This window comes from Diadema setosum, chromosome 17 (assembly GCF_964275005.1).
Source record: "Diadema setosum chromosome 17, eeDiaSeto1, whole genome shotgun sequence".
Lineage (NCBI taxonomy): Eukaryota > Metazoa > Echinodermata > Echinoidea > Diadematoida > Diadematidae > Diadema > Diadema setosum.
In genome coordinates, this window is record NC_092701.1 from 11,547,989 (window position 1) to 11,560,613 (window position 12,625).

Here is a 12,625-nt window from a genome sequence, read left to right on the forward strand (position 1 = left end):
AATCCCGTGGAATGTACAAGATTATCTTGGTACCATTGCGACGTGCTTACCTTAAATGCTTAATGACATGATGTCGAGGGGAAAAAATGTTTTTGTGGTAATCTTGTTCTTACCATCTAGCTGTTTCATTGCATGTTATTCAGTGTTGCATCATAGCGGTATAAGACATAATTGCTTGTTGCATTTATGCTGATGTGAACCAAAATGTTCTTTTTCATATTTTGCATGATTCAGAATTGAGATAGCTTCTACGTATCCTTTTCTTCTATAGTCAGTGGCGTACCGTGGGTCAAGACATTGGGGGGGCACCTCATGGCAGCAACATCAGAATTGCATAACGTACCAATTAAATGCGAGCGAGCGGAGCGAGCGAGCTTGAAAATTTTGACATTTTACAGTCCCCAAACTGCCGTTTGTAGCTATATATAATAATACATGTATGTATATATAATATATATATATATTTGCTTTGGAAATTAAGGGGGTTGCACCGGGCGCAACTGCTGGCAGTTGCTGGCAGTAACATCACGAGAATGGCATAACGATTAAATGCGAGCGAGCGAGCTTGAAAATTTTGACATTTTACAGTCCCCAAACTGCCGTTTGTAGCTATATTTTGTCGCTTTGGAAATTCAGGGGGGGGGGGCGCACCGGGTGCAACTGCTGGCAATTACTGGCAGTAATATCAGGAGAATGGCATATAACGGTTAAATGCGAGCGAGCGAAGCGAGCGAGCTTGAAAATTTTGACATTTTATGTTCCCAAAACTGCCATTTTTAGGTATATTTTTTCGCTTTGGAAATTAAGGGGAGGGGGCGCATCGCTCGCAACTGCTAGCAATTACTGGCAGTAATATCAGGAGAATGGCATAGAACGGTTAATGCGAGCGAGCGAAGCGAGCGAGCTTGAAAATTTTGACATTTAATGTTCCCAAAACTGCCGTTTTTAGGCATATTTTTTCGCTTTGGAAATTAAGGGGAGGGGGCGCATCGGGCGCAACTGCTGGCAATTACTGACAGCAACATCAGGAGAATTGCATAGCGATTAAATGCTAGCGAGCGAAGCGAGCGAGCTTGAAAATTTTGACACTTTACAGTCCCAAAACTGCCGTTTGTAGCTATATTTTTTCGCTTTGGAAATTAAGGAGAGGGGGCGCACCGGGCGCAACTGCTGGCAATTACTGACAGCAACATCAGGAGAATTGCATAACGATTAAATGCGAACGAGCGAAGCGAGTGAGCTTGAAAATTTTGACATTTTATAGTCCCAAAACTGCTGTTTTTAGCTATATTTTTTCGCTTTGGAAATTAAGGGGAGGGGGCGCACCGGGCGCAACTGCTGGCAACTACTGACAGCAACATCAGGAGAATTGCATAGCGATTAAATGCGAGCGAGCGAAGCGAGCGAGCTTGAAAATTTTGACATTTCACAGTCCCAAAACTGCCGTTTTTAGCTATATTTTTTCGCTTTGGAAATTAAGGAGAGGGCCTGGGCGCACCGGGCACAACTGCTGGCAATTACTGACAGCAACATCAGGAGAACTGCATAACGGTTAAATGCGAGCGAGCGAAGCGAGCGAGCTTGAAAATTTTGACATTTTACAGTCCCAAAACTGCCGTTTTTAGCTATATTTTTTCGCTTTGGAAATTAAGGGGAGGGGGCGCACCAGGCGCAACTGCTGGCAATTACTGACAGCAACATCAGGAGAATTGCATAGCGATTAAATGCGAGCGAGTCCCAAAACTGCCGTTTTTAGCTATATTTTTTCGCTTTGGAAATTAAAGGGAGGGAACGCACCGGGCGCAACTGCTGGCAATTACTGACAGCAGCATCAGGAGAATTGCATAACGATTAAATGCGAGCGAGCGAAGCGAGCAAGCTCGAAAATTTTGACGTTTTACGGTCCAAAAACTGTCGTTTGTAGCTACATATATATTTTTTCGCTTTGGATGGAGGGGGTGCCCGGTGCGCCCCCTGGATCCGCCACTGGTAGTCAAGGGTGTCGGTTTATGTTCATGATTGGGGGAGGTATGACCAGCGAGGGGGCGTCGAAGTGACCAAGCGGGAGAAGGATGTCCAAAATCTGCACCTTATATAGAGCATCCCCTAATTTGTTTGTGTTTGTGAGTGTGTGTTACAGATGGAAAAGTTAGGAAATAGCCGAGGTCAAGTCTTATTATTGGCAATGCAAGGCAATATAGACTAGTATGTAAAGCAACACTGCAAAATCAATGATCAAGCTTTGATAGCAAATGTGTACAACCTATCAAACATCACATTGCGCAACATTGCAGCGACTCTTTTTGCCATTCCGATGTTCTGAGTACACTGCGCACATCCTGCTGGTATTCAAAATGCCAACCAGGAATCACACTGAATCACAATCTTTCGTCGTCTCTGGGCTTTTTGAACAATGTTTCGCTATAATAATTATCTCTTTAATCATATGGTTAAAAGAAATCTTAGAAAATATCTTTTTTCTTGATCATCCTTTCATGTCGATTCCAAAAGCAGTTTACTAACCCTTGAATTACCATTTTGGTAGGTTTTTTTTTTTCTTTTTTTCTTTTTTTTTTCTTTTTTTTTTTACCGGCGGATTGGGGGGGCACGTGCCCCCCCATGCCCCCCCGTAGTTACGCCACTGTCTATAGTGTTTTGAGAAGAATTACTAAGAAACATTTGTTTCCTTAAACAGTGCAGGTTTGACGGCAATATTTTCATTTCATTTCATTTTATTTAATTTTTCATTTCCAACAAGATTTTCTCTCGTAGCCGCGAAATTACGGTGCTACCTCGCTTTAATTGATTTGGTTTGATTAAGTTGATTTATTTTGATTTCATTTGGAACAATCATTTCCATTGGAATCTGATATTTCGATATTGCATTTATTCATGCTCTTAATATTGCAAACACTTTTAAAGTGTTTTTCATTATCTTTCAGTAAGACTCGTGGGAGGGTCTGGCGACCACGAAGGCCGAGTGGAGATACTGTGTGACGGGGTCTGGGGCACGGTGTGTGATGGAGGTTGGGGTACTGAGGAGGGGAACGCGGTGTGTCGACAGCTTGGGTACTCATCGGTAGCTTCGGTACATACCAATGCCCACTTCGGGCAAGGCTCTGGCCCTATTTGGTTAGACTATTGGACCTATTGTCCAACATCGGATAAAAAATCGCTATTAGAGTGCTACAGAGGGCCGTGGGGATGCTACCCGTCGTACTATGGCTCCAGCTGTGGGCACGACGATGATGTGGGCGTAAGATGTACAGGAGAACGTGAGTTTATCTCAATCTCTATTAGACATAGTCTTTTGCTTCGAGAGAAATCAATAGTGCCGGTTTCTTCGTTGGTGACTTGCCAGTTGGATCTTTCTGTATGTGACAGAATTATGAATCTGCCATCATCCCAAACATTACTCTGTCAACAATTTAGATATAGAGGGCTCAACATTAGCGGTGCCCAGTGGCCCGGGGCCACTAAAAATTGATGTTGGGACACCAAAGTCCCATAAAGCTTATCTTTTGGTGGCCTGATCAGGCAACAGTGTTTCAAAGTGGATTGTTTTGTTTCTTTTAGGCCACCAAATTCTGAATTTAAAGATTTCAGTTGAGAGAAAAGTTAGTGTCCTGCATTATTGTATAACTTACAGTACATTTTCCAATATCGATATTCTGGTTCCAACAAAATTATCGAAAATTGTGTTGATTAATGGCATATTGATTTTTCATTTGTTGAAATCTAAATTCCACTTGATTTGGGCTGCTGACATCATCATTAAGCCCTAAGCTCATCAAATTGAAGTCACATTTTGGTAATGCGAGTAGTAATTGCAATTTTTGGCAGACCTATCATTAATATTCCTAGCATTATTCGCTTTGGACCGTCCATATCAGAGACATCAATCGTGGATAGCTAACACAAAGGGAGTATTTCCAATTCCAGTCCACATTGGGGGAGATGAAATTTATTCACACTTGAATTGTCTTTGTTGAAATCAACGTATTGTTTACTAATACTGACTGGAATATCAGATACTTATCAACATGAACAGTACAGACATTGACATGACTGCATTGTAAGATGCAATGCACTAATTCCGTTGTGCCCACACATATGCTTCAGTTTTTAAAAGTATTTCTGTTCTTCCTGAAAGAGTGAAAAAGCGTGATTTACACTATAAGCATCAAGAAACTGAGTTCTGATTGCGGTATTCACACTATTTGATGACAAATTTGATATCTGATAAACCAGGGCTTATATCAAAGTGATGAGGCTCACAGAGATGCAAGAAGTAAGAATCACCACACGCCGTACTATTGATACTCTCACTGCAGTCTCTACTTTTATAGGAAAATATGTCACGTGATAATGGCCAATGTCTTCGCATGATGTTAGATGTAGACTGATGTACAAATGTATTGGCTACGTTGTTATCATTTTTTTTAATCTACAGGAAATCTGAGTGCTGCAGCCGCAATATTTGCCAACGCAGACTTAAACGAAGGCCTAACTTACGGCGTTGATCGCTTCACTTATTACGACATGACGAGTAGATTGACATTCACCCCAACGACAGCAAACCACGGCGATACACTTCAGTGTCATGTGTACGGTGTTGTGCGCTCTGCTACTCTGGAGGTTACAGGTGAATTTCTCATATTTGGTATCAATACAAACATTATCAATTACAACACAACATCAATACTTAATACACTTTATACAGTGCCTTGGAAGCAGTTTTGGATGATTTGTCCTTTTTTAGGGAAATTGGAATGAACAAATCGTGGTTGATATCTGTCACATCTTGTTCCGCGTGTGCGTCTTCACTGTGTACTAAAGCCTGTTGTATGGATGTAGATAGCGCTCACCGTCAATGACAAAATAAAAGGGCTGTGAATGGAGCCGTGACAAATAACACGATATAATGACGTTCGTATTTTCACACAGGAAAACGAGAAATGTACTGAGGCAACACAATGAAAAAAAAAAATATTTGATTGTTACCTGCGAAGCGCGCAACGAAAACTGAAAATGGACGCACAACTTTCTTTCTATTTTTCGAAGAAGCCAAAGCATTCTGGACGTGACAAAATGTGCATTTCATACCATTCTTTTTAACAAGTTATTTATCTAAAGTATGTAATTCAGTGTCAAATTCTCCTTTTTCATGTGATATTCTCAACTAAAGTTTACCTACGCGTGTGTCTTTCATGTTATTGCTAAATAGAGTTTGAAACAAATATTTCCACATGGGTAAGAGTCTAAAGACTCAGTTAGAGTCTTACAACAAATTATTTTTGATTAGTAGTGTGGTTAAACTGTTTTTCTATTGGTATACTTATCGTCATAGACTGGCCTACCAATGTCTGTTTTTCTTCTCAAAATGTGCCGTGTGCCGTTAAATCAAAATTGACTAGCAAACGAATAACGTGTCGATTGTATTTGAAATGACTAAACAGGTGGTGTCGATGTACCCCGGTCCATCACTCCATGTATCACTCCAAGTCCCGGTACCCCTCCAGGAGAGAACATCTTATCCATCGATGCTGTAGAGATCAGAGGCGAGGATAACCTGGTTAATCTGGTCATCTCCTGTCATGTGAACTTCACCGATCAGCCGTCCCCGTACCTCCACACCTACACCATCAGTACTGAGACTACAACTCTATCGTCATCAAGCTCCGGCTCAGCCATCCTCTCACCACGCCCTAACGCCTGCATCGAACTCACGTGCTCCGCGACGAACGGGATTGGAACAACCTCAGCCACGCGTACACACTGTCCTCGAGGTAAGTAGTCTTCATACAATGTGCACTTTAAGAGTGCGACAACTCTGTCTTTACTTTTTCTGTTTTTACTGCGGCCTAAGGCCGCTATAGGTCACGTTAAACTATGTAGTAACAACTTAAGGAACTCTTAAATGCCTATGAATTCCCATACAATTTCCTCTGGTCTGATCTTACAATATTTTCAGTGTTACAAAAACTAAATAAAACGATATCATATTGATCATGCTCGCTCAGACATCCATACCTACATGTTCCTTTTCATTTTTGTCTGTATAAAAACCGAGTCAGCGTAGTAATTTGATAAAACCATATCGTTGTTATGGCATTGCACACTTTACTGCTAGGTATAATGATAACCATGATAATCGGGTGGTGTTTATTTCATGTAACACATGCTTTCTGGATGTAATTGTCAATCTCTTAGAAACTGAGCGCAAAGTATGTAAAAATCTTCCCCCTACCCTTTCTGTTCATCTGCGATAACTTTCAGACTTAAGGTACATCTATTTTAATTTCCAGTTGATGACCGGTTCCTGGTTTAGACAGTAATCAATACATCAACTGATCATATCCAACAGATAAGCCACCAGAAAGAATCATCAATGTGGGCTTTGAGACTCAAGAAGCTGCTGAACAAAGTCTCATCATTACTTGCCACGTGGATCCAGAAGACCAACCCTTTCCACCAATCAACACGTACCTCATTGCAGTCGACGATAGCGTCATTTCCGATTCAGCTTCTCCTACGGTGACGATTGACGTTCAACCCAACACATGCATCGATGTCGTGTGCACTGGTATAAATGAATATGGAGAGACTGAAATGACCAAGACTTACTGTCCCCCACAGCCAGGTAAATACAAAACACATTTCTTTCTTCTTACTTTTTTTTGAACGAACAGTAAAGTAAGAAAACACAGAGTTTACATTATGTTCGTTCTCCGATTTAAAGTGGCTATCCACAATGAAAGAAATTGCAGTTTTCGGTATCCTTTAATCGTTCATGTAAATCTGCACTTAAGTTTCATTGTGTTGAATACGTTCTACAAAATTAAAAACACACCACTTTCTCGTGGGATTACAGTTAAGTTAAACAGCAGTTGTGATACCTTTAACTAGAAAATTACTGAAACCAAAATGATCACATACTGTGTAAATTTAAAACCAAAACACAGTTCTCGTATACCATGCAGACGTGTGTTAGATAACGCTTTCATAATACGATTGCAATTGAATAATGACAAAAATGAGCAATACTAGCCAGAAAGCTTCGCCGAAAGTACTATACATTCTCAGAGCTTACCTGATGGTGGTGGCTACGTGATTTGTTACATTCGATTACATACAATACATCGGGCCAAAGCTATCGACGTACCACTTTCGTTCTGCATACCCACTAGACACTGGCTTAGCCCCCCCCCCCCCCCCCTAAGATTTGGACCGGGGATTTGGGAGGCGGAAAAAAAATGCGTGTATTCTGTATGCATGCACATGAATCGGGTCTCCTTTGCAACCTTTCATCAAATAAGATATTTTTTTTTGAATATTTCACTCAAAGTGTGCACCAGATCGTTGAATTTCAATTCAAAATATGCAAAATCTCTCGTGCTTGGGAGGGGGTATCCCCCTCCCGAACCCTCCCCCTCTGTGCCTCTTTCCCTAGCTAAGTACACTTTTTAGATTTACAAAAGATTCTGAATAATTCTGAGTGCACAAGACTTATCACTTATATTCCGAAAACTGAAGGTTCCCTCATGTATCTTAAGGGAAATTTCCCCTTTTAATCGACCCTTTCCTCCCTCAGCCCCCCCCCCCCATCAGTTTTTTTTTTTTTTTGTGATTTCCCAAATGTTGATTCCATCAAATATGCGTATGCGTAAATAAGCTCCATCGGAAGGGAAGGGTGGAGATAACACTCGCCCACGCCTTCTCCCTGCTCGCCCCCCCCCCCCCCCCCCCGCCATGCAAAGAAGTAGACTGTGGCTATACCCAGATCGCTTTATTTCAATTCTAAAAACGCAAAAGCTCCGCGAGCGGGAGGGGGAATCCCCCTTCCCCTAAGTTCTACCTCACTAGACTTTATACATACGCACAGATGGTGCTCATTCGGAATACGAGCTAAATTCCGTGATTTTAACACTTCGATGAAAAAGTATTGCACCAAAAATTTGCACCAGATCGCTGAATTTCAGGTCTGAAAACGCAAAATCACCTTCGTGTGGGAGGGGATATGCCCCTATCTACACCCAAGTGTGCATGCTTTTTCTGTTTGATTGCCGAACAGACAGCGTTCGTGATATTCAGTGTAAGAATTAATACAAGAAGACTAGTGTATTTGAATTATACCATTTTATAGGCAAATTGTTCGATAATAATCTACACTAAAATATACTGCAACCTTAAACAAGTGGGACTGTTACAACTCGTTAAAACACGCAAAAACCTGCATCAAATTGCACCATTTGCAACATCAAAATGCAAAAAGTTCTCACCGTGGGAGGGGGGACACCCCCCTCCTACACCCTCCCCTACCCCCCTCGCTCGCTCCGCTCGCTCGGGTTCAGTCGCGTTCATGATATTCAGTGAAGAGAATTAATACAAGAAGTGTATCTAAATTATACCATTTTATAGGCAAATTATTCAATAATAATCTACACTAAAATATATTGCTACCTTAAACAAGTGGGACTGTTTCACGTCGATAAAACGCGCAAAAACATGCATCAAATTGCACCATTTACAACATCAAAATGCAAAAAGTTCTCACCGTGGGAGGGGGGACACCCCCCTCCCACACCTTCCCCTCCCCCCTCGCTCGCTCCGCTCGCTCGGGTTCAGTCGCGTTCATAATATTCAGTGAAAAGAATTAATACAAGACGTGTATCTAAATTATACCATTTTATAGGCAAATTGTTCAATAATAATCTACATCAAAATAAAATGCTGCCATAAACAAGTGGGACTGTTTCACGTCGATAAAACGCGCAAAAACATGCATCAACTTGCACCATTTACAACATCCAAGTGCAAAAGGTTCTTACCGTGGGAGGGGGGACACCCCCGTCCCACACCCTCCCCCCCCCCCCCTCGCTCGCTCCGCTCGCTCGGGCTCGATCGCTTCGCTCCCTCGCAGACTAACCGCCCCCCCCCCCTAAGATGAAATCCTGGCTACGCCGTTGCCACTAGAGCAGGGAGGGCGCTTCAGGAATCAAAGTCGGTATGCCGACTTTTATTATTTCACACTTTTATTTGACCTTTTGAAATACTCAAACAAACAAACAAACTTATTATCCCATCAAGATGCCTCAGCTAGGCGATTTTCTTGACAGAGCTTTTCGATGTATAGCAAGCGGATTGAGATGAATTTTGAGCCCTTACAAGTAGGCCTACCATGTTATAAGGTGCCAACAGTAAACATCAAAACTGCTGATATAATCATTTTTCATATCGCTACTACATCACTGATGAAAGTGTGACAAGGAAAATTATAAGCGCGCTTTTCCATGACCAGTATTAATATTTAACCATTTCCCGTTTTACTATCTTGTCTCGTTCTAGAAGCCGGTCCCGAACAACCTGGTAGCAACATCCTTAGGATCGAGACGACGGAAATCAGAGGTGAAGGAAACCTGGTAACTCTAATCATCACCTGTCATGTTGACCTCTCTGACCAGCCTTACCCACATCTCCACACATACACCATTACAGCTGATAACGACACCTTGTCCTCCTCCAGCTGTGCCTCAGCGATCCTGTCTCCACTCCCCGATGGCTGCATCAATGTCACGTGTTCTGCGACCAATGGAATCGGAGACACGTTGTCATGGATGGAACATTGCAGGACAGAATTTCCTTCTGGTAAGTTAAAGTATCATGGCTTATCCTTCTCAAAGCAAAGCACACAGTGCTTATATGAACCTAAAATTGCTCCTATATGTACCTGACAATCATCATTAATTCTATCGCGCTTTTTTTCAAATTTGTGTGTATGATGGCGATCAGAAATCTCTAGTCACTTCACGGGGTACAGAAGAAGGTAATAATCTGTGAGCATTGAGACAAGAGAGGGCGCTAGAGAGTTTTTTTTTAAGGGTTACAAACAAATGAAGTACTTGTCACGTGATCCATGATCGTCACAGATCACCTTCTGCATCTGTATTATCGTCTGATGTTACTATACTTACAGCAAGTTTTATACCGTTAGGTTGGAACAGCACACTTAATTTGAACAGCACGACAGTATGATTGTTTTTTTTTAATGTCGTATTTCCTTCCATAATCATTCTGCGACCATTTGACATAATATACAATGCTTTAGATGAGGTAGAAAAAGACTTAAATCGACAATCTAAAACAGATATGTGACAGTATATAAGGAACGCATCATTGCGCTCTTTGTCACAAATTATACTTAAACAGCGTTTAAGTTGTTAGCTAGTTCAGAAAAGAAAAAAAAGTCCGAGCTAAAAACCGCGCAGTACTGAGGGAATGCAGGGAAACTGTAACACAACAAGAAGAAAACGCTACCGTTGTCCATTGGTGCTTTATCGATAGGGGGTCCCATAGCTAGCCCTCATCGACGGGTCCTTCAACAATCATCGACCACGTACGCTCTTCTCGTCGTCGTTTTCATCCTCTCCATCATCACCTGCTTCACTGTCCTCGTGAAGAGAAAAAATGTCTTTTGATTGAGGTGAGTATATTCATAGCGTGTTTTATTTACTGAATCCGTGCGCTTTGAAAAATGTATCAAGTAGAATGTTATAACATTTACAATTACTTACTACTTTCTAGGTTTAGTACTTGGCAAGAAAACCAGATACTCCTGGATAAACTTAACTTGAATCATTACCCAGATAGAATTATAAGAGATGCAGACGAGACGAAAGCGGTAATCGAAAGAAATGAGGATATTGACTTCCATCCGGGGAAAAATTACACTCGTTGGTTTGACATGCTGTGTTCTTCCATATACATTTTAGAACACGCTTAGCTTCATCTATGTTGGTACTCTTACATTTCATCAATGACTTAAGATTTTATTGCATTAAAAGATAGATATACCATGTCCCCCTTTTCATGATTTATTTTCTTGTCGCATTTTAAATGTATATTCACTGCCTGTATTGCGTTTCACTTTCCTACCGCAGAAGTGCCTCAAATGATATTCTTTAATTGACTGGTACGCACTGCCTTTCTGTAGAGAAATTTGATTTTGTTAAAGAACACTCAGTACTGCTAACCATACTTGTTTGTCTTCAGGCGACACCATATCCTGTATGTTTACATGTCTTTGGCAACAATTCTAAGTTCCCTTTATGACATTTGCCTGCAGGTATGGAAAGCTGCGAGGGTCAAAATGAGGGGAAAGCCTTGGATGCACACCAACAATATTTTCTCCGAATGAAGAATCATAATTTGTACACTTTGTATCTTATCTCACTCTGAAATCATTCACATGTTATTATGTCTTATCTGTAGTTTCCAAAATAGATTTATTGCCTATCAATAATCTCTATGTCATTGGAAGTGACCTGAAACGAAATGAAGAGCATGTCTTCAAAACACAAGTAGTCAGTGGAATAATTGTGATGCAACTGTCGTTAATCTTATGTTCATTGTAGTATTGTCGATAAATTTTACCGTGTATTGATTTGATGTACAAAATTCCTGATAAGTCTGATATAAGATGTATGATTTCTCGCCCACTTACATTTATGATACTTGTTGATTACACTTTATTTAGTGCTAGACAATGTCTATAGCGTACTTTTGTGATAGTTTATTTTATGTTGCAACATTATCTGAGGCCATTTTCCCAGTCAAGCTTTACTTATGAAGATGGTCCTCCGCTTGCCAAAATTATTAATTTCTCAAAACCTTGTTCAAAGTATTTTCTCTGTTTGTGTACCTTCAACTTGACATCGCATTGTACATTTACTTAATACGTTTTGACTAATTGAAACACATTATAATGAATATTGGTGGATGTAATTCATTTAATTATGCCGACACTATGTTGATTTTAGTTTCATGTATTGGCGGTCGAAAACAGAAATAGAACTGAACAAGAAGCTACTTTACTTCATATGATTTAATTCTACGTCACATTACTTAGATGTGTATAATATAAAATAGAAGGCTCGATATTAACTTTTTCTTTTGGGGCCCATTCGGGCCATCAGAATAATTGAATTGCATTTTTTTATGGCCCGAAAAATAAAGAAAAGCGTAACAAGTGAACTATTTTTATAAAACATTAAGATGATACAATAAATCATGATAATTGTTTGAATATTTACATGTTCGACAATGTGTGTCAAATGCCACGTACTGTGACTAAGAAGTAAGAAAGTAACACATAAGAAAATTAAAATGACTATGAACCTTTGATGATTATGCGAAAATTGGCAGGTATGTTAAAGGGGCTCACAGACATATACTTTGTTATTAAGTGGTTGCCCAACATCTATTTCTGGGAGCCCCGGGCCACAGGGCTACATCAAATGTTGAGCCTTGTATAACGTCTTTTCATTATGGAAACGAAGTAGAGCAATTATTTTCTAATGACATCATTGGTGGTACTTTCGGTTTCCTTGAAATATCTTACAATGTATGTAAAGCAATCAGTTGCGCTTCTATTCTTTTTATAGTGTCTTATGTTTTCATCCTCTCTCTCTTTTCCATAAATAAGATGTAATATTCTTTTGATTTTTTTTTTTTTTGCATGGCCCGCAGTGATCTTAGTGAATGATGGTCACGTCAATAAATAAACTGCTGGTTTAACAGAGAAGCCGAATGCATGTGTAGTTCTGATTCGGTGTTCGTGGTATAT

At 40.4% G+C, this 12,625-nt stretch overlaps 1 protein-coding gene across 1 annotated transcript in view; it reads left to right on the plus strand.

Annotated features, from left to right (window-relative positions):
- LOC140241178 (uncharacterized) overlaps positions 1 to 10,478 on the plus strand; it is a 37,666-nt gene extending 27,188 nt beyond the window's left edge. The window contains exons 7-12 of the mRNA XM_072320938.1: positions 2,943 to 3,275; positions 4,454 to 4,645; positions 5,460 to 5,789; positions 6,368 to 6,643; positions 9,349 to 9,648; positions 10,345 to 10,478. Coding sequence (XP_072177039.1) covers positions 2,943 to 3,275; positions 4,454 to 4,645; positions 5,460 to 5,789; positions 6,368 to 6,643; positions 9,349 to 9,648; positions 10,345 to 10,478 — 1,565 coding nt within the window. The remainder of the gene's footprint in view (positions 1 to 2,942; positions 3,276 to 4,453; positions 4,646 to 5,459; positions 5,790 to 6,367; positions 6,644 to 9,348; positions 9,649 to 10,344) is intronic.
- Positions 10,479 to 12,625: the final 2,147 nt, after the last annotated feature.